We start from the raw sequence: 22,371 nt of genomic DNA, 5'->3' as shown, positions 1-22,371 counted from the left end.
TTTCTCTTCCAGCCCAATCCAGAGCATCTCAGAGAAGGAAGAATTCCCCTTCTCTTTTGATCATAACGTATGACTGGGAACATAATAAATACCATACTTTCCCAAAGAAATTTTTTTTTTTTGTCTTGCTTGTGAGTAGTTGGTGTATTCAACAAGCTGACTGTAATTATGTGGAGGGGTGGGGTGACAGGACATCTAAGAAGGTAAAAATAGAGGCTTAATCAGTTTTAGTCATCTTCAGACGGGACTACTGATACAGCGAGCACGGAGAAATTGAGAGTCAAGTGCAGAAGGAAGTTGACTACACATCTTTTCCAGATTCCTTCACTTCAGTACACTAATACCTTCAGGTAATATAATTTGTGTATGTTATCTTTGTAGCTACAGTGAAGGTAAATGTAGGAAGTGTATTTGCTATGTTGAAGCTTTTGTATACACCTTTGTGCACCTGAAGTATACAATGTGCCAGTGTCAGCTGTTTTGAGTAGCTGAAGTTCCCATCCAACATCACCACTGACTTATTTAATTTATGGTTCTTAGTTTGCTTAATGTCTGTCTTCAGGCAGTCCTCAGGTAACAGCATTGTTGAGGAAGGTTTCCCTTTAATGCGGGATCAGGGAAGTTAGCATACATATGTATCTGCATCTTAATTAGGCCTTAGTGCTGATAAAAGGTAGTTCAAAGCACATAGTGCAAATGGCCACTCCTTCATGTTTCGTGCAGTAAAGGTAGAACTGATGGTGTTGACTTTTTTGCTACATTGAGGGCAAATGTGTTGTGCATAGCTACCACAGAGGACTGTGCCAATGTCCTGAATAACTTGTCATATACATGGAACCTCGTCCTAGCAAAACAGTACATTTTAAACAAAGTAATTCCACTTGTGTCTTGGTCTCATTTGATGATGCTAAAATATATTTGTTCTCCTCCCTTGAAAGGTTGAGTTGATACATATTTATTCACTGCAAAACATGAAAGATACAAAAGAGTGGTCTTTGGGACAATGTTTTCTCTTTCTTGCTGAATCTGTCTCTAATCTAGCATATGCTTCAGTATTTCTTGGGATTTCAATTGCCTGAAGTGACTAGTCCTGAGTTTGTCTCCAGATGTTAGTAGGTTCTGTTATAGAAATGAGGCTGGGTGCCAAATACATGTGTAGGTGTAGCTCTAGATTTTTCATTTTGGTAGCTGTATTTCTTTCATAAATATGCTTATGTATGAGCTAAGCTCATAGGAAGCCTTTGCATAGCTGCTGACCTGCATGAACAGGTTATGGAAGTGTGATTCTAAACAAAAGGTTGATTTAAGTCTTAAGGTATGTTTCCTCCAAGATTATGATTTTAGTAATGTTTGTTTGTAACAATGAGTTTTCTTTTTGTTCATTTAAGTGTTCATTTTAGGCTTTGCCATGTGGTTAATGTATTCTTGTGGCAGCAACTTCCACATGTATTGCTTTACTTCATTTTATCCATATTTTGATTTGGAGAAAACAGAAGCTCCCAATCTGCCCAAATGTTCAGTTTTTTCATAGGTGGTACTAATGAAGCTACAGGTGGTTTTTTTTCCTGTCTCTTCTTTCTGTGGGTTTTTCATGATTCAGATTGCTTTTTGCCACCCTTCTTTGCACTTCCCACTCTTGTACTTTGCACCTTCTAGAGAGTGGTGATTAGTATGAAAGTGATGGCATAGAATTTATCTCTGGGTGGTAGGAGAGGTGGAGATAATAGTTCAACTTGTCTTTATCCCTGTTTGTACGGATTCTAATACTCCATTTTAGTTACAACTTACTATGAAATCCTGGTCCCCTTCGTAATTTAGTACAATATATTTAGAGCTCTGTAGGGTATAGGATTCAACTCTTCTCTCTGCAGTGTATAACTTTGTCTGACATGAAATTCATCTGCTGTTGTGATACTTGCTTCCTTGTGTGTTCAGGCCCATGTGGCCCTGTGTAGACAGACACCCAAGGTAGCTTTTAGGAAGTGGTGCTGCTGGTAGCAAAACTCGATTGTCATGCATGGAGCTGCTGCATGATGTTTAGTTAAACTCTGCCTGAGACCCAAACTAGCCCAGGCTATATTAAGGTGATCCATTGGTTTAGCAGCAGAGCTAATCTAAACTCTTTCTTCTCTATCTTGTGGTTATTTTTCTGTCTGTCCATAAATAGCTGTTTTAGACTACTGTACACAACAACACTGAAAGAACAAGAGGTGCAGGAGTGGGAACCCTAGTTAGTCTCACCTCTGTGCCCAACAAGATCATGGAGCAGGTCCTTCTCAAAACTATGCTAAGGCACATGGAAAATAAGGTGGTGATTAATGACAGCCAACATGGCTTCACTAAGGGCAAATTGTGCATGACAAATTTTGTGGCCCTCTACAATGGGGTTACAGCACTGGTGGATAAGGAAAGAGCAATTGACGTCATCTACCTGGACTTGTGTAAAGCATCTGACACTGTCCCACACGACAGCTTTGTCTCTAAATTGGAGAGACAAGGCTTTGACTGATGGACTACTCAGTGGATAAAGGAACTGGCTGGATGGTCACACTCAGAGTTGTGGTCAACAACTTGATGTCCAGGTGGAAACCAGTGACAAGTCATGTTTCTCAGGGGTCAGTACTGGGACCAGTGCTGTTTGTTGGTGATGTGGACATAGGATTGTGTGCACCCTCAGCAAGTTTGCTGATAACACCAAGCTGTGTGGTGCGGTTGACACACTGGAGGGAAGGGATGTGCCATCCAGAGGGACCTGGACAGACCCATGCAAACCTCATGAAGTTCAACAAGGCCAAGTGCAAGGTCCTGCACATGGGTCGGGGCAATCCCAAGCACAAATACAGGCTGGGCAATGGTGTGGATTGAGAGCAGCCCTGAGGAGAAGAACTTGGTTCTACTGGTGGATGAAAAGCTGGACATGAGCTGACAATGTGCACTTGCAGCCCAGAAAGCCAACTGTATCCTGGGCTGCCTCAAGAGAAGTGTGACCAACAGGTCAAGGGAGGTGACTCTGTCCCTCTATTCTGTTCTGGTGAGACCCCACCTGGAGTACTGTGTTTAGCTCTGGGGCCCCCAGTGTAAGAAGGAGATAGGCCTGCAGGTTCAGAGAAGATGACTGGGAGGCTGGAGCTCCTCCCTTATGAGGACAGGCTGAGAGGGTTGGGGTTGTTCAGCCTGGGGAAGAGAAAGTTCTGGGGAGACCTTATAGCGGCCTTCCAGTACCTAAAGGGGACCTACAGGAAAGCTGGGGAGGGACTTTTTACAAGGGCATGAAGTGATAAGACAAGGGGTAATGGCTTAAAATAAAAGAGGGTAGATTTAAGATTAGACGCCACAAAAAATTTCTTCACTGTGAGGGTGGTGAGACACTGGAACAGGTTGCCCAGAGAAGCTGTGGCTGCCCCCTCCCTGGCAGTGTTCCAGGCCAGGTTGTTCGGGGCTTTGAGCACCCTCGTCTAGTGGAAGGTGTCCCTGCCCATGGCAGGGGGGCTGGAACTAGATGATTTTTAAGGTCCCTTCCAACCCAAACCGTTGTATGATAAGCCTGCCTTGTTGCTAAAATGAGTGTATTTTGGAATTACACCACGTTAGCTCAGAGAGGATTGGACTGTGTTGGACATTGGAGAGACCCTGCCTGCCTCACCTTTAGGTAAAAGGAGTCTCTGTCACCTAAATAATTGTTTGTCACATGCATATTATATTGCTTCTTAATGAATAGTTATATGTCAAAGATTCTCCATCCGAGCTTTAAACCACAGTTAAGCCTTTGGCCAGGACAAAAAAATCGCTGTATTATTATTTTTTCTTTTACTGTTCAATGATTAGTTCCAGCTTGTTAGTCTGCATTATTTGGTTTGAACCATGAAACATCAGCATCTATACAGACAATGCCTGTGTAGAGAGGAAGATGTATTGACTTAGCTGTACTTGAAAAGAACACTGCTGAATCTGTTGTGGAAAATTGTGAGTGGTTTTCCAATGCTGTGTAAAACTTCCCCTGGCGAAACCATCACAACTCCATCCATATATAGGACAGATCTCTAAGGGACTTCATTCTAGAATTCATTCTGCAATTGAGCTTGCATACAGGGGACACAGGAAAACACTTTTTATTATGATTCTGAAGGTGGTTTTTAAGAAAGCAAATTTAAAATGTTGGCTAAATAACACGGAAACCAAATATATTTCCAGCTCCTCTGTTCAGTTGAGTTGTAGCATTTGCACTGCACAAACTATGTTTAAAGTGTTGTTACTGAAGACTTTGTGATACAAATAAATTCTGCCTTTAGAAACGTATCGAAGTCAAGAAGAGTCCCTGCAGTGACAAACATTCATCAGCGATGACACTTCTCACTTAGAAATACTTACCAGTGTAGAATGTCAGTAGTTCTCATATTTTCAATTAAACTTCACAGGCCTCTGTCATGTTGCACATTTATACAACATTATCTGCAACTGGGAAATGAGAAAAAGAAGGCTAAAACTGACCCGTTACATTGGAGAACTAGTTACTGGAACTGAAACAACAGTAAAACTCCGTCTTCTTTAAATACTTAAACAGGGAAACATCTTCTCTGGCGTTTGAAAATCTTTCTGTTATATGCTTAGGAGAAATACATGGAAATAGTTTACTTGCTGATAGTTCCATTTAAATTCCTACAGCAAGGCTAAGGGTAAACTTAGAGAAAAGCTCTTCTTAGAAACAGTGCACTAGAAAAGTGTTTATTCTGCTGGTAGGAAGGAGAGGCAGTGGGAAGATGGAAGCAGCGGAGCTTTTGTTACCTTGTTAAATCAGAATGTCTTCTGCAAACTAAGGCAATGCTTTCAATCAACTGCTTCCACCAATGAACTTTGGACACTTTTTTTTTTTTTTTTTTTATTAGTTGTCATTCTTTGACATGATGAATACTTACAGCAGTATGTTAAAAAAGATACAGTTAAGTCTCTTGGCATCACTGCATAGCAGTCACAGCATTTTCACACAATCTAGTGCTTCCTTTCAGAATGATGCATATGGCATATATACGCACATATGGGGGCTGATTCTTGGTCCCAGTGAAGCTGGTGGGACCAGTGTTTGGCCCATAGAGTTGTATAAGATATGTGAATATGTATATATAAAATGCTTTACAATAAACATGACATATACAATCTTGACTTCAAAGATAAGCAGAATATATTTTACATCCAAGTTAAACTTATGCTCTGCACTTAAAAGTTTATGTACCTAAAATATTGGATGGATTATAGAAACAAATAATAAAATAATAATTTGCACCAATCAAAGTAATTTTGATACATATTCATAGCATGAAGCTTGCCTTGGGGTTTTATTTGTGGTTTGGGGTGGTTTTGAATTTGCAGGATCTTAATTAAAATTTAAGTATTATTTTTGTGGGCCGTGAGTGGGGGGTGGTGATGTCCGGAGGAGAATGGGAATACTTTATGGACAACTCGGATGAGTGACTTAAAATATAAGGCTATAAATTATGGCTGGTACCCTGACTGGTGCCTGAAAATAAAATTTTAACTACTTGAGGGTTTCTCTTTTCTGAGGAGAGTCCATTTGGAAGGGCTAGTATGCATTCTGTCTCTGTTTTGCTGGAAACTTTTAATAGAAATTTCAACCACAGCTTGGAAAAGCTGGTGAGATAGCTATGCAGTGTGAAAATGGGCTTATCTCATCTACTGTGGTTAGCAGCCCTCTCACTGAGTATTCAGGGACACTTGTGATTTCTGTCATGAAAAAAAGCAGTTTATACAAAAATAATTGACCCATGTTGTGGATTAGGTTAGATATAACTGCAGATCATGTGTTTGGTATTTTTTGTCTCCATAAATTCAGCTACCCCTCTCCATTGCTGTATTTCGAAGGTACACAGTCCTTTTTCACCCTTTTGACTGGTGACTGGAACGCTGAGCCTTAAAAACCTAGGTTAAATCATTACTTACCAAAATGCATACATATGCATCATTTTATGACTGCTTTATTATTGTTGTTATTTATACAAAATTTCCCTCTTAGATGGTATAAAATCTGCATTTAAAGAAACTGTATTTTAATCGAATTGTATTTGTGGGGCATAAAAACATTTTAAGCTCCTGCTTTTAGTAGTTTTATGCTTCTTTCCTTCTATGAAAAACCTAACAGTTTTAAAACTTCAGAATCTTTCAGCAGCACTGGCTCAATAAGAAAAAAAAAGTCAGTTCTAAGGGCTTTCTGTAAAGTGGCTAATAGGGCTGACAAGACAGAAATTTATGTTATCTGCATAGACATTTTTCTATTTTGTGCATCTAGCATTCTGTTGGCATCCTGAGGAGAAATCGCAGGACAGAAATGTCCTCTGAACTAGAGAATACCAAATACATATCACAACTGCGTATACGGAGCACTGGTGCTGTTGGATTGGCTGTATCAAGTATGATTTGGCTTCTTCCATGGGAAATCAAATGGTAGCATTTTGTGTTACAGACCCCAGTGAATCTGGCTAGCAGGCATCTGCTGCCAGAGCCCAACTCTTCAGCACGCTTTTGTCTAGAGCACCTGAGGCAAACTGGCCCAGACCCAAACTTGTGTAATGAGTTTGGTTTACAAGTACGGAAGCATTTCTGGAGCCACTCTGAACCTATTTCAAGAATTGTTTCATTAGACAAGGTGAGGGAAATCTAGCAAGTATGTTCAGCACACCAAAAAAACTGCACAACCTGTTCCTTTAAAGAGCAGCTTTTCAAAGTTGGGAAGTTTTAACTTGGTAAGAGCAGACTTGTCAAGGACCCTGTAGGTTAAATTACAGAAAAGGTCTTGGTTTTATTGTAGCTGTAACAGAACTTGATTTGTACCTAAGCTTTCCTGTTGGACCTATTTTCTGAAAGCTCCTCAGAAACAGCTCAACAATGTATCTGTCAAGAGCTTTTTATGCTGCTAGACACTGGGTTTGCTAAACTTCAGAACATCTTAAAAAATTTCTCTGAACTAGATGGAAAATGGCTCCCATTTCTTAGTAAAAAGACAAAACAAGGGAAATTATATCCTTTTGTATGTACTTAAGTGCTTCTACAGACCACATTACACTGTTCAGGCAATGTCCTCATAATTGTCCTAAATCTGTCAGGAGAAGGAAAGACACACCTAAAAAGCTGCAAAATGGTGATGCTTCCCACCCCCCACCATCAGGTGGTTAAAAAGACATTTATGTTCTGCGGTTAGAAATAATTTTATTCTTCAACAACTCTTTCTCTGCTCGTTATGGTACGCCTAATATGCGAGTCCCATTTAGTAGAGTGAGGAAGAAGAATATTTTCTACTGCTTATAGTTTACAAAACAGTAGAAGAGAAGAAAAACATCATTCTCAGGATGCTTTGTTCTCACAGTGATTTCCACCTTCCTACTTCAGTGGGTTTCAGTCTCTTTCTCTGAAGCTACATGTCCGATGAATTAGTAGAGTAAAACATCCTTTACTAAAACTTACGCCTTTTATTTTCCTTTAAACGTATTAGTCATCTTATGAGCATGAACACTTTGTCTAATCAAGTCAATATTCTCTGTAATTGAAAAAAATTCTATTATATCTCCCCTTGCACTGCTATGACTAAATATTATCTTTCTCAAACACCAACTTAAATAGCTCTTTCTTTGTTGGCCTCTCTGAGGTATTCACATCCAAACATGATTATATGGCCATATCTGCTAGTTCTTTTGGAAAACAGCTATACAGATTTGATGTACCGGGGGTTTACAACAACACTATATTTTACCTGAATGCAATTAATTTTTCTGGGGGCACAGGAGAAGGGACAATCACTTTGGTGCAATGCAGTAGTGTCTGAGAATACAATCTCATTGAAATGATGGAAGCTTAAGTAAAGTTTTATAAAGATTATCTGAACTGAGGTTGTTTATGGCACAGATAAGGCCATGTATCTTTCACAAACACAAGACCATAGAAAATTCCTCAGCTACTATGATAGTTATGACGATTTTCCTTAATAGTCTGACTAACATGTGTTTTTCCTTCATTGAGTGAGACTGATCTAAAAGTCAGTTGAAGTATTTTTTTAATTAAAAGAAAAATACAAATGCATTTTGATGCTGGCTATCTAAGGAGGGAATGTGGGGAAAAAAATCAGCTACACTGCAACATCACTCAAGAAAACAATTGGACTCCAGAACTATTACAATGTCGTGCTTTGTAGATCACTAAGCTATTTAATAAAAATTCACACTCTTAAATAAATGGTTATCAGATTGAACTGTCAAATTATATGGTGCTGCTGTGGGTTCTGTTTTTTTATTTGAACCAAAAACTTCAGGCTCTGTGAAGCATTTGTCTAGATCGATGTGCAAGGTGCCATGGATTAACAACACTGACCCATATGGAATGTGTTTGAAGTTTTCAAGAAGTTATCCTGCCAGACTTCATTCCTTAATGACCTTTGACACACCTTGGATAGTGGAAAGGCAGTTCAGAATCGTATCTTGTGATCGTATGGTTTTGGCAGCTATCAGAAGATGAAGGATGCTAAAAGTTAAGGCTTTCATCAACAAACAATGGTGTATATTAATAAACTCTATACCATATTTACAAATGCTTTCTCTTGTATTAAAACTAACAGTATTCTGTTCACAGTGCCAATGTTTTTACAGGTAGCAATCCCACAGTACTCCAGTATTTTGGCATGGGAATCAGTAGCGCTTTGTATTTACAGAAAATGTACATATATGAATATAAACATGTTACTTGAAACAGTACTCAAAAGATAGATCTGCTCGTGTTTCAAAGGTTTAGACTGTATGGCACCTTCCCTTCTGCTTGCGAGGGAATACTGTTCCTTGCAATGAGAAGATGCCCGTATTTTATCCAAAGTGGCATAAAAATGATTACCAAAATGAGCCTTGTTACACTGGAGTTGTGTAGATGGAGAGTAACTTCAGTCCAAGGTTTATAGATCTGTTGTTTAGTGCACAGAATACAAAAGTTAAAAAGGTTTTTGTTTTAATTACTAAAATAACCAGATTCTCTCTGCCCTCTGTGAGCGCTCTCACTCAGCTAGTGTCCTCTGGATGCTGAAGATGCTGGTGGTTTAATGTGCAGCCCAGCTGCCAGCCTGGAAAGCATATGGTGCTCTGGGCCTATATACATATGTCACAGTATGACACGTGGTAAATGAATATATAACCAAGAGTGACTTTATCTCCTCTGTTCTCTCAGTATCCTCCCTGCTTCACGGCAGCCGTAACCTGCCCAGCTTCAGTACTGCTGACTGGGACTCTGCATTCAGGCAGTTCATGATCAGGAGTGATGAATGGCATCAGGCATATGCAGAATTTAGAGAGGGGAAAGGAACATGAAGGAGATCCAGAAAGGAACCCAGCAGAACTGTGGGCTTGTTCGTGAGGACACTTACAGCTTCTGCTTTGCCACTTCTTCCCCTTCCACAGTCTTGACAACAGGCTCCTGGCTCCCCAGAATTTTGTTTGCTGCTGTGATCAAGATGGAGATAGCAGTGCTATAAGGAAAAGTGCAAAGCTGCCACTAAGGAGTCTCTTCCTTCTTTAAAGTCTGTTCTTGGCTGCCAGTCACTTGACCTGAGTGGTCATTGCTCCTACTACTGCTGTGTTGCTTGTGGAGCAAACTCCTCCACTTGGCCTTGTTCCTCCTGAGATGGTTTAGCATATTTCCAGATAGGGGGGTATCGCCTGTAAACTGGGCCCACCTCTCAAAGAGTGGCTCTACGATGTACGTCATGAACCCTGGGGAAAAACGCAAAGGACAGCAGGTGAGGAACAACTTCATTCCATGAGTGCATTACCCCACAGAGTGCCTTGAGAGGATACAGTCATATAAGCGGCAAAAACCTTGACGAGAAATAACAATAAACCCTCAAGCAGCCATCAATTCCTTTTGAAATGCACAGCTTTTGACCAGCACACATGAGAGGACGTGGCTCTATCTTATGTCTAGCAGTAAAATCTGTGAGAGACAGCATCCTTCTCTGAGATTTCATACCAATATTTAATCACATGGCTGCAATTTTTCTCCACAGATATTAAAATGGCCCCTTTTTTCCCTATCCAATGTCTCCTTTGTCTTTCCGCTGAATGTGACTCTTAAAGTACCTGCAGTTATTATTGTTAAAACAAAGGGGTGGGGGGGGTGGGGGGAGTTTCTCTCTGAGCTTGTGCATACTGAGATAAACATGGAGAGAGGAGAATGAAACTAATACCGATTTGTATGCTTGGTATTGTATCCTTCTGCTGATTGCAAAGGGGGCTTATCTCCAGTTCAAATTTTTGTTCCAGGTCACCTGCAAAAAAAAAAAACAAAAAAGGAGAGAAAATAATTTTCTGCCACTTTTCTACCTACTCCAGACTCTCACGGTGACTGCAACTGTGTGGATCTGAGCAGTTGGAATCTTCCACCAATGATGACCATGTCAAATGTCTATAAATACCATTGTTGTTTGGACTTTTTAGGTATCAGAGAAACTGAGTATCCATACAAAGAACTATCTCTCTCAGGAAAGGTGACTTTTGAATGAACATTAAATCTGAGCACTTAAATGTTCTGAGGACCTTAATTTTTAAAATAAGATTGCCTCACATGAAGTATTTTTAAGACATTCTAATTCATTTACTCACTGTTCAAATGTCTTCCCACTAGAAAACTGCAGAATATAAATTTTAGAAGAAATGCTGCTCTTTTAGTACTGTAGTGTGAGTCGCTACTGTGTGTGCTTGTGGAAATGGCTGTTAAAGGGCAGTGTGATGGAGCCTGGCTGTCCACAGCTGTGTCTGCACTAACAAAGAGCCAGAGCACGGGCTTGGGTAACGTGTTCTTGTATCAAGAGCTATGGAGTTCAAGTTATAAATGTGGAAAAAGGATGAAATTAAAAGTTTGTCCTATTACTGTGGTGTAGCTGGGTATGAGGTCTATGGCTGTGCTGCTGCATTGAACTTGTATCACTAATTCCCTGGGTGGTCCAGGAAGTCCCCAGAGAGTCATCTGCACAGGACTGACTCGAGACAGCAGACAGACTTCAAGTGGTTGAATGAACTCCTAGCCACCTTCATAGCAAAGTATTTGATTAATTGGAGCAGGAGGTCTCAAGGTGCAAATCTGGGACAGCCAGATTCCTGCAGGAAGCTCCTGCCCTGGGGTCTGTTTCAAATTGTCAAAGAACAGCCTGGCTGGGGGATTTGCTTACTCCAAATGCCATCTCAGACTGCTCCTGCTACAGAATTGACCAAATCGGCATTGAGAAGATGCTTATAAAGAGTCAGTAGGAAATATTCCTGCAGATGCAGAAACTGTCATTCATAACCATATTCTGTATATAGCTAAATCAGGAGATGTTTTTTTATAAAGTTGAAGGTAATCAACAGCAATAATCATGCGTATGCTGGAGTTGTTGCAAGAGGTCCACAGGCCAGCTGGATTTAAGAATTCATCAGAAAAATGGCTCAGAAAGTCTCATTCGCCTGTTGTCATCCAGACAACAATCACTTGACTTGTCCTGCTAGAGAGGTTGCATTTCCCCACACAAACAATTACTCCATGCAAAGATTGCTGTAAACGAGTTAGGTTTTGGGTGGTTCTTTTTTTTTTTTTTTTTTTTAAACAGTCTCTCTGTGAATGCAATATATTAATCCTTTGTGATTGTTACCCTTCTCTGAGACACTGCCACAGTACAGTCTTGGTTCCTGCATGAGGTACAGGACCTTTCCTGTCCACAGCAGAGGAGGGAAGGGAGACTAACTGTGATGCCACTTGCCCTCAGACAGTAATATTTCATCCATTTGTTTTACTAATAAGGATGTAGTGAGAACTAGTTATGCAAAACCTCAAAACCTGCTTAGAAGATGGGCCTGCTAGATCAGACAAAATATTGCATTCAACCCATGAAGAAACATTTTGCTTTAAATTCACTGTAAAAGCTCTTTTCTCTCTAGTAATAGACAGTTTTGATGTAAATGCCATTGTGCTACTCAGGTTCTACAGCCCCATATAAAATACCATGATGAGTTTTTAAGTCTTGCCTTTCTTCTCTCTGCAGCATGCAATTTCTTCTTAAATCTGAGGGGATTTTCAGTTTTAATTAGATATTCAGAAAATATCAGGGAAACATTTTTAGTTTCGCAAACAATCAAATGGAACAATTCAGCAACACTAAGACAAAATAATAGTTTGTCATGTTTCCAAATGTGCAGTTTGACTGTCCTCTTCTTCTCCTTTACCCCCTCCAAAAATTTTTGACTGAAGAAAGTGTCTAACTCTGCTGACATCCCCTCTATAGGTATTCTAGGTTCAAAATGGTTGACCTGTCTTGCTCAAAGTGTATCAACATCTTGTTGTCTTTGACAAGTCATTTAATTGACAAAAATAAGATTTTCCTTTGCATGGTAAGAACTTAAATAATGGTCAGTAGTTTTATGTTTCAAGTTGCTATAAAAGTAACGGCATGAATTAGTTGCTGAGAAATTTCATGCTGGGGAAAACCTTCCAAGCAATTTTAAAACCTCACCAGAGAAAGTGATCATTAATATTGCTTAAACATCAGCTATTTTCTCAAAACTTTGTGTCTTTCCAGTTCCAGTTTAATATAAACAAATCAAGTTGCATTACTTGCCCTGTGTTCCTAATTGTCTTTTAAAACATCTGGGAACAAATTAAAGTATTATTCTAGGAAAGGGTTGTGTTAGGAGCTGCTGTAGGCATCAGGTGCTCCCTGAAACATATCTGAGTTGTGTATTTTATTTGCTAACAGGTGTAGTGTAGATGCACCGAATGACTGGAAGATCAGGATCTGAGTCTATTGAAATGGCATTAGAAATGTTTAATACAAAAAATCACTGAAACTCTGTATGCCTTCCAGAAGGAAGATTAAACAAGGCACTAATTGTAGTATTACCTACCTCATTTATAGTTAAAAATCAAAACATGAGAGCTGTGGTTTTCGAATGTTAAATACCTTCAAGCCCCAGTGTCGTGCATAAGGGGGTAGAGGTCTACGAAAACTTCTTAAAGTGATAATAGTATCTAAACACATGCTATTTAATACTGTTTTCTGTGTCACTTACCAGGATTATAAAGTCACCAGTGATAGTCAGACCAGAGTTTCTGTATATTCTCTCACATGAAATGCTCTTTTTCTCCCTGTTAGACTTTTAACTGGTCTCATATGCTCCAGTGACCCCTTTTGGAGGTGTATTTTAGATGTTATATTAATAAATCTTGAGTCTTATAAGAGTTGAGAGTGCTGTCTTTCTCAGCATGGTCCCTCAATACACTAAAGGTGAGGTATTGCACAACTGGGGCCTCCATCTCATGAGCTGGATATAGATTATGCCTTGACTATACATCTGACTAAATAAACATGCATCTGGCAAGTTGTTTATGTGGCTTCAAAAACATCAGTCAAGGACATTTCACCAGCTTAAACTGACGTTGGCTGAAAGTTAACTTGCTGATCTACTTGTCCTTGTTATGGACTAACTCTACCAGGTACCAGCTCGGATGTGGCTTAAATTTGTAGTGCAGAGTTTTAAATGAACTGTGAACTTCACTGTGTGCTCTTCCAGTGTTTGTGCTGCTTGCCTTCAGCTCTCAGGATGCTCCAAACAAAGAATTTAGCAGTGATTAAACCCTGCTGCACCCTGTGTTGTAGCACAGCGTGACCTTGCCTATGCAGATAGAGCCAAATGGTGTAATTACTGTGCTTCAAAAAAGCCCCTGCCTGCCTGCGCTCTCTGCAGGGGTTTGAAAACATTTGCAATAGGTCCTAAGTGAGCTTTGGCTTGGCTACTTTGGCCCTTTCAACAGTGTTAGAAGAGCTCAGTGTGCTGGGAACTGCGCTTGAAACCTCTCTCTGCATTTCTGCACAGAAGAATGTCACATATTTGGGAAACAGCGAGGGTAAGGCTCCCGTTGCAGCTGTAGTTGGAGCGAGTGTGAAAAGTGAAGTAAAACACGGTGGACAGCAGTAGGATTTTGGTGCAGTGTAGGCCGGGTGCCATTCCAGATCAGAAATGCTAACAGTGACTGGAGGGTCCTCGGAGAACAACTCAGCCGGGGCTCTCCAGCCAAATGCAAGCACTGAGGCACAGCAGAGCTCTCCATTCTGCCTGAGGCTGCTACAGGAGCAGCAAGGGCAGAGAAATACTTGCTGCTCTTCTATCCCTTCCACTTTTCAAACGAGGCATAGCATCTCTTCAACAGCTCCTTCTTGAGGGACATTTCAAGGCAAACTGAGTAGGTTGAATGCTACATCTGTCTTGCCACACAAAAAGCCTGGAAAGCTGAGGTCAAAGAGGACTGCCACGCATGAAGGGACTGACCTTGCCGGTAAAACTCTTCGCAGACCCGTTCACTCCACTGTTTGCTCAGATCCCAGAGCCGGCAAGGGTTGCAAATGTCAGCACACTTGAGTGCAATCTGAAAGCAAGGAAGAAAAGTAGCGGTGAAAAAAGAATTTGATGTCTAGCAGTGCTTCAGCAATATATCTGCAGTCATGAAACTCCCAGGCCTCACCAGAAACGTTGGGAAGGGTTAAGATCACCTTTTGGAGACTCAGCCTCACCCGAATATGCCTTTTGAGGAAAGAGCAATTTAAGCCGCAACAAAACTTTCATTCAGCCCTCTGCTTTACCATAGTGAGAACAAGAGGAGGGCCAAATTCCAAGGCTGCAAAGTGTTTTGGATATTCCTTGCAAGGAATAAGCCAACAAAAGCCTCAGGCTGGCTCCTGCTGACTGCCTGGCTCAGCGTCCATGGCTGATGACAAGGAAGGGAAGAGCCAAGCTGGTGTATTTGGGCATCATTTCTCTGTGGTCTCAGTGAGTGACCTTGCATCTCACTTCAGTTACACTTCATCTTAATGTCTGCATAGTTTTGTTTACAAACCGAAGCACGGGGCTTTCCACACTACCCCTGGCTTGGTTTCACTTAGCTAACTAGTACTGCAGGGCAATGAGTACAGGAGGGCAAGAGGTTTTTAAAATCAAGTAACAACTGCTTCAGAAAAGTAAACCATGTAATAGTCTGTCTGTCTTACTGCCTTGGAACAAGATGTCATGTGCCTTGTTCCTTCACAGATTGAATGCAGTCAGTTAGCCTGACAGAGGTCAGAAATCATTCTGGCACCTGGGAGGAAAACATAAGAAATATTTCCTGTACAAATTCAGACCTGTGAACTGGAGGAGGGAAGTCTCCAAGTCTCTTTTCTCTCTGTATTAAATTGATTAGCCTTAATGTGACTGTTACAAGGACCTGTGAAACATTCTTTAACTTAACCTGATCAATCAAGTTTTCTTGATTTTTTTTTTTTCTTCTTCCACAACTAATCCACCAGATAAATAAATCTCACCATGTCTGTGCCCTAGTTCCTGTCTTAAAGAGAGTGCATAAGAAACTTTTTGCCACAGTTGAGATCTGTAATCCCTCTGCCTTTGGCATTTGCACAACTTTCTTGCCTAATCTGTCCAGAAATATGATACGCCCACCATCCTGGCCTGCATGGTCCATGCAGGAATCTGACAGAAGATTGTGCTTGATGGAGGACAGGCAAGCAGATCACCACATCTCCCACACTGCTGGAGAGGGAAGAATGAACAGATCAGCACTTCTTTCCTTGCAACTGTCACCTTTCCTGTAACCTCGACAAAGTGATGACGTGTAGATGTTTGTTTTATAAATGACAATAATTATTTAAACTCCTTTATGTATTTAAGAGTGAAATTCATGTCACTTCTCCAGAGAAACATGTATATGCAGCTACTTTAATCACAATAATGCTTTAATAAGTAGAGGTTTATTCTGAAGAGCCTGTTAATGACTGCAGCTTAGCTGGAAGAACCAGTCTCAATCTATTTGTTTTTTTAAAAAATCATGGTTTCCTCATTAGCTGGGCAGCTCCACTACAGAAGCACCTGCTGCCATGGCAACAGCTGTCTCTGCAGAGGCAGCTTCTGAACATCCATCCCAGGAACACGACTTGGGCACCTGATGTCAGGCTGTCTTGGAAAGAATAACAACAAGGGGGCTCTCCTGCATAGCGCCAGAAAATAACACCAGTGAAGTGGTGTTTGCCAGAAGAGAGACTATAACCTTTGCATTACCTGGCAAGAGCAGCAATGGTCTGGAAATAAATTAATTAATAGCTTATCTTCACTTCTCACCTTCTGACACTCTCCTGTACCTGTTGCATTCACAGCTTTTTAACTCAAGGAAATTACATAAGGAAATACTGGAGACACATTATGCTTGCGTGACGTGCCAGGTGGCAGAAGGGAAGTGTTTATGGTGATAGGTAAGGAGATGCTGATGTCCAGACACACTACTGTATGCTATTCTAACATATATTAGGAAATACTGTGACTTGAAAAATGAATTAAAAAAACAGTGGAAAAATATTTTTCAAAGTTACCTGAAGCATAAAATGTCTGTCTTGTGCATCCTCCAGCCTCAAATCCTGATTGTCAAGGTGAGATTTCAGACGGATCAAAAACTCATTCTGCCTGTTGATGTCTGTTGCCAAGATCAGGGAGCCCAACTGCTGCTCGATGTCCTGTCTGCAATTGAGGAAAGTAAGACCCTTCAGTCATGGAACCACTGAACATTAATAGCTCAAAACAACGTGCTGTGGATCATAGCTAGCATAAACCTTCCTCTTTCTTTATGGATCCAGTCTGATCTCTTTGGTCTCTGCTGGGGTTTGCAGGGTACAACTGTTCTAGCTGCCTAAATGGGTTGAGGAGGAACAGATAATGTAGAAGAAAAACACTTGTTGGCATAGGTAGTTCCGAAAGCTTCTGAAAAGTGCTAGGAATGTAAAAACAAAACCACAGCATGATGCATCTAGAAAAATGCTCACATCTTACTTCAGTTGCTCAGAGCTGGGTGGTGAATACTGCAACTTTGAAGTTGCAGTTAAAGTTGTGAAGGACTTGACTGAAGTCCTTTAAAGTACAAGTGAAGTTGTTGGTCTGATGCAAAGGATTTCTGGAGGGATATGGAGTTTATTGTTTCCAGGTAACTTTTTTATATTCTTTGTAAGGTCACCTGTGATTAATATTGTAGGCTGTTCAGTGTCTCAGTCTCCATTCCTTGATGGCAGTAACAGTGTGTAAAACCAGCAGGTAAACAGTTAGCATCAACATGGCCAAGGTACTCATGGGGCTTCTGTTTTTTGCTTCACCCAAGAAGACGGTGAAGGCTGAATCACACCTCCTGTCAGGTGTGGAAGTCCTGAGCTGTCTTGATGTTACTCAACCAACTCCTTCATTTTTCTATTTCATGCTTTTTAATCTCTAAATCTTTCCATATTTAGTTGGTGCTATGTAGAACAAAAAATGTGAACAATGGATCTGAAAAGGTCCATTACTGATGGGACTCCCAGTGTTTCTGGTGCTGACACGGCCCACTCCTCTGCTGCTGAAGTGGCAAGGTCTTAGGAAATACTTCTGCTGTGTAACTCTGTCTCATGATTTCCTACTGCCACCAAGAGACAGCAGGAAGATCAGCCTACTCTGAAGCCTGTTTTAAAAAGAGCGAAGGAAGCCATGGGTTAGTTTCAGTGATGCATTCGCTCCGGCGGACACTTACGTCACCTCCTTGGGCAGGTGGGCGAGGAGCCGTGATTCTCGAAGCATGCCTATCGTAGATCGCCAGTGATGATTTTCTAGCACTGAAACATTCTAGGAAGGAATAAAAGGAGTAGATTCAAGGATTAGGCAAGTATCTGCGGTACAGACACAGATTAACCATATCACATGATGCCTAGAGCTGGTTGGAAGTGCTGTAACATGAGCCTAAAATGTGTGCTTTTTAGCAACCTTCTGGATTTCAGGAAATGGTCTGGATTTCTACAGTTAAGGAACTTGTGTTTCTAGGTTTCCTAGCTAAGGTCAATCCTAGAGCCCTGTTGTTCTACCGTTTTTGAGTCCTGCTGTGAACAGAGGAGCTAATCTCATCTGAGTGGGAGGTAAGCTTGCATTCTAACAGATTTATTAACAAGTGAATTAAAGAATGAGTGCAAAATCATATTTTTACCTCCTACTGATCCCAGGTTGTCTTGTTAGCTTCTACAGTTTGAATGCAAGGCAGGCAAGAAAAAGAAAACTAAACTGCCAAATCTCCCTTGGAGCCAGGGAACTGGAAGATGCCTGCAGCTGCTCACTGAAAGCAGGAGGAGTATCAGTATCACTGAGCATCTGCAGGCTTCAGCAACTTAGTCTGCAACAAATTTTGAGTCCTTTTTGTTTCTTTGCTTCCAACTAAGTGGAACCAAAGTTAGGTTGGAAAAAATTCCTAGGGAACAGAAACCCAGCTTTCTAGGTTGCCTGTGAATTACAACAAGCTGGGTATCTTATGTCTGATGACTTCATATTATTATCCTAACACACAATGCATTTGTCAGTCATCACTTGTTTAGTTCACAGAGTACTTTCTACCACTGAACACCTCAGAAAGGTCACTTGTTCAGAAACCTCTAACACAATTCTAATTCATAAAAGCATCTGCTTGCTGCAGAGAAGGAGCCCAGCAAAGCACCCCTCCACTGAATGGCACAGTCCTGTTATCCACAACAACGTACAGTGTGAATGAGACAACTGTCACCTAGCAATAGGGACACTCTCAGGGGACTTAACGATCCCTGTTTTGGGCAGTTTATGGCTTTTGCAGTAGACGATCACTGGATTAAGAAAAACCAAACAGAACCAAACTTTCTGGGCAGGTAGCAGAGCAAGAACTCCACCCTGTCACTGCCAACTGGGAAACAAGTCAGAATCCCTCTCTCCGGCCACTGTTAAGCTCTGTATCCCTTCTGCACAGTCCCACAGCTTTGAGGTGTAGTAGTGCTGCCTTTCCTGATGGATGCGATGCACAGCTTCCACTTCTCCAAGAGGGACCGAACAGTATTTTCTTCTTAAGGCTTCCCCATCCTCTTTTGTAATCCTGTCATACCTAACAACTGTTGCAACACTAAACATTGCCAGTAACCAAGATCCAATCTGCATTTTGATAATCTCATCAGTGTTTTTCTTGAAACTTTGTGCTCAAAATTAGTGTAAATGTGACAGGCAAATTTGATCTCCTATTACAATTACCTTCTGCAGTATGTTCTATTCTCACAATTGCTGATGTTGCTTTGATATTTCTTTGTTTTGGTTTTCCCCTAATAGAAATCACAGATACTGGGGAAAAAATGAACCAAACCAAAACCAAACCCAAAACTTTCCAACCATGTAAAGACTAAATCCTTTTCCTTGGAAGAGCTGACAAACTCAGAACTCACAATCAGCTCTGCAATATCCAAATTACTTTTGACAGCAATTCTGTTCATTAGCCAACTTAAATATCCCTCTTCTCCTTTTGTCCAATACATCAGGATGGACTTTTGCAACCTGGCACTCTAACCAAGAAAAACAAGGGAATTTATTAGGACATAAAAAATTTCTTTCTTCTTTCACGTCCCTAATCTGAGCTGAATCCTGGTCCCAGCACTCACCCCAAATTCATCTTCCTCCCTTAAGGTAAATTAGACAAGCCCTGCCTGACTGTCACTTTTGAGAAGGCTTACCCTTGTTTAATGCAGCGCTTGTGTGCACAGTTCCTGCAGCCCTGGTCTGACTGCACCCTTGAAACATCCCAACTGGGAAAATTCTCCCATGGTTCAACCACTCTGTGCTCCCTTTCCCTTCTAGCATGGTGGCATTACTTGCTGGGAAGGAGCTGCTTCAACCAGGGAATTACACTCCATGGATGCAATGGCTCTTTGGTCACACTGAAGACCAACCAGAACAGGGCTGAGCATGCAGGCATTGAAGAACTTTCTTAATCCAACTAATAGTGACTCCAAGGAAAAAGGAAACTCATGTATCCATCCCAGAGTATTCCTACTTCTGTAAGTTTCTGCTCTTTGCCTGCAGCTATAAGGAGAAGTTAAACCAAAGCTGCTGTATCATCTAGCTTCCCACACTTAAAGTACTGGAGGAAGGAAAAGGAAAGGTGAAGTTAACAAGCAACAAGTGAGCATGAAGTCATATGACTCCCTTAAATGCAAACAGCCAGAATCCCTGAAGCTGCTGCCAACAATTAGTAGAGTCAGCTATTCCACCTAGGAACACTCTACTGCCTTATTAAGACTAATTGCCATGAGCTATCTGATTGCCCAGGCTGGTGGGGAGGTAACCCATGCAGAGAAAAGTCTGTGTGCTGGTTTGTAGACTGGTTCTCAGCTCTGCTTCCTAGAACTTTTCATTTTTTTAAAAAACTGAGTAGCACAGGTTTGTTTTAAAGGCTGCATGATAGGAAGACTGTCACATCTACCACTTAATACTAGTGGGTTGCTATAATACAGACTTCAGAACTCTGAGGAAAAAGAATACTTTTTTTACTTGGACTATCACAAATTCTCCAATCCATGACCATCCCTGAGCCATTCAAACCACCGCATTTGACATATGCGTTTGGAAAAGAATAATAACTTGAAGAGAGGAAGACTTGCTTAACTAGGTGCAAAGAAAACTTCAATTTTAATTCGGAGTGGAAGGGGATCTAAATGTCTTTCAATCTGGTTATCTATTCTTAGTCACTGAGCAGCTGGTTTAACTACACAATGTTAAATAACTGAAAATGATACTTTAATTACAAATGGTGCTTTTAAGGAAGACTGCAAAGTAGAACTGTCATAACTGATGTCCAAAACATATTGTCCTAATTCTAGTTTATATACATCTATATTAACATTGCAAAGCATTCTTTTATAGATTTCTCAAATGTGTTTTGTACTACAGATACTGCATGTGATCATTCCAGACTTCTAAACTACTGCCCTTCATTTAAGAGCCAGAAAAAGATAGATCTCAACTCTCTATTACTCAAGTCAAAAAATAACACTTTATTTATATCAATGGATTTGTTTTCTCAGGAAATTCATACATAATTCTCAGTAAAACAGAATTATATTTTTTTTTTTTTTAAAAAAAGAGTATTACTTTTTCTGGTATTAGGTTTCATGTGGAGTTTTGGATAAATACAAGGCAGGATTTTATCTGGCTGAGCAACCTTGAATTGTATGCTACTTCCAGTCAAAAGAAGCAGAAATAATGCTGGATAAGTCAAATGTATCAACCAGAATTTGAGTTATTTGTGACTTTTAAGACCACAGAGACCTAAAACAATGACTATCAAGCCAGACTAAAACTTCTACTTTTCATTTTAATGTCCAGTGAAAGTTAGAAGTATCACATAACAAGGAATGCTGTTGTGCTCCTCACAGGAGAAGTGACCTCCAGATTCCTAGTGTCACCTTCTACACTCTCAACTGTCTTTGTAATGCTGGAGACTTGAATGAGGCACTTATATTTTTGTGGAAAATTATGGTGCCTCACATGCAATAGACTCTTGTGGAAATTACCCTATAGACTACAAAAAAAAAGTCCTGCATCATAAAATATGGATTTAGTTTGAAAATAGAAAGTTCTGAAGGTGATGACACCTATCTTCCCGAGACATGATTCTCCTCATATATGCACTTCAGAAGCTGTCAAACACTCTGCATCTTTGTCAAATACTGACCTTGTTTTGCAAAACCTTTTTTTCCAGATGATTCAAATGTAAAGTTCTAATTTAAATGTGCAAACAATCAAGAATAAACAGATGACATAAACAGATAACCCTTAGTCTCAGTTATTACTGCCTCAGTGACAGATGACTGCCAGCTATGTTAAAACTTACTTTCATTTGATCATTTTTCTGATTAGTCCCAGCAGTTCTGTGGCTCTGCTACTTAAAAACCAAAACCCCAAAACCCAAGTACTTTTTTGTTTCAGTTTCAAGCACATGTGAAGTACTAATCTTAAGAAGAATGTAATTGATGGTTTTAAAGACTATTCACTGAATCTAAATTTTGGATTAAAAATGTTTTCAGCAAAACTTTTTTTTTTCCAGCATTGTTATTTTTATTGGCATCCATATACTGTACACTACTAAAATCTTTGGAAACAATCTGGGTTCAATTTCAGATAAAATAATATAAGTCAAACTTGCCAGTAAATGTCCCTAAACAGGATAGTTAAAAACTGTATTTGCTGCTGAAAGATTGCATTTTTCTGTATTGTCACTGCCTTTTCTAATCAACATCTGAAAGTATATTCAAGCCCAGTTAGCTGAGCAGAAGCCACCTCTCCAAGATATTAATAGTTTATTTTAGCTACACTTTTCAGATTAGCCTGAATTTTCAACCTAATTATATATCGCTGTTTCCCACTATTAATTTGAGGACTTGTTGTTTATACCTTTTCACAGGACCAGGGTTTTTGTGGAATGGTTCTACCCACTCCTCTTCAAAGGATCCTTAAAGTGACCTTC

At 40.4% G+C, this 22,371-nt stretch overlaps 1 protein-coding gene across 4 annotated transcripts in view; it reads right to left on the bottom strand.

Annotated features, from left to right (window-relative positions):
• Positions 1-4,530: 4,530 nt before the first annotated feature.
• Positions 4,531-22,371, bottom strand: part of PDE7B (phosphodiesterase 7B) — a 179,824-nt gene continuing 161,983 nt past the window's right edge. For 3 of the 4 annotated variants that reach the window (XM_074896376.1, XM_074896377.1, XM_074896374.1), the window contains 5 exons: positions 17,602-17,693; positions 16,424-16,568; positions 14,337-14,433; positions 10,226-10,306; positions 4,532-9,752 (listed from right to left, as the gene is read on the bottom strand). In XM_074896376.1, coding sequence (XP_074752477.1) covers positions 9,535-9,752; positions 10,226-10,306; positions 14,337-14,433; positions 16,424-16,568; positions 17,602-17,693 — 633 coding nt within the window. In that variant the 3' untranslated portion in view covers positions 4,532-9,534. Of the gene's footprint in view, positions 9,753-10,225; positions 10,307-14,336; positions 14,434-16,423; positions 16,569-17,601; positions 17,694-22,371 lie in introns of all 4 variants that reach the window. The other variant, XM_074896375.1, reaches the window with a different exon arrangement.

Source organism: Athene noctua, chromosome 1, assembly GCF_965140245.1.
Source record: "Athene noctua chromosome 1, bAthNoc1.hap1.1, whole genome shotgun sequence".
Taxonomy (NCBI): Eukaryota; Metazoa; Chordata; class Aves; order Strigiformes; family Strigidae; genus Athene; species Athene noctua.
The sequence above is the reverse complement of the archived record's forward strand: the minus strand, read 5'-3'. Positions and strand labels throughout refer to the sequence as shown.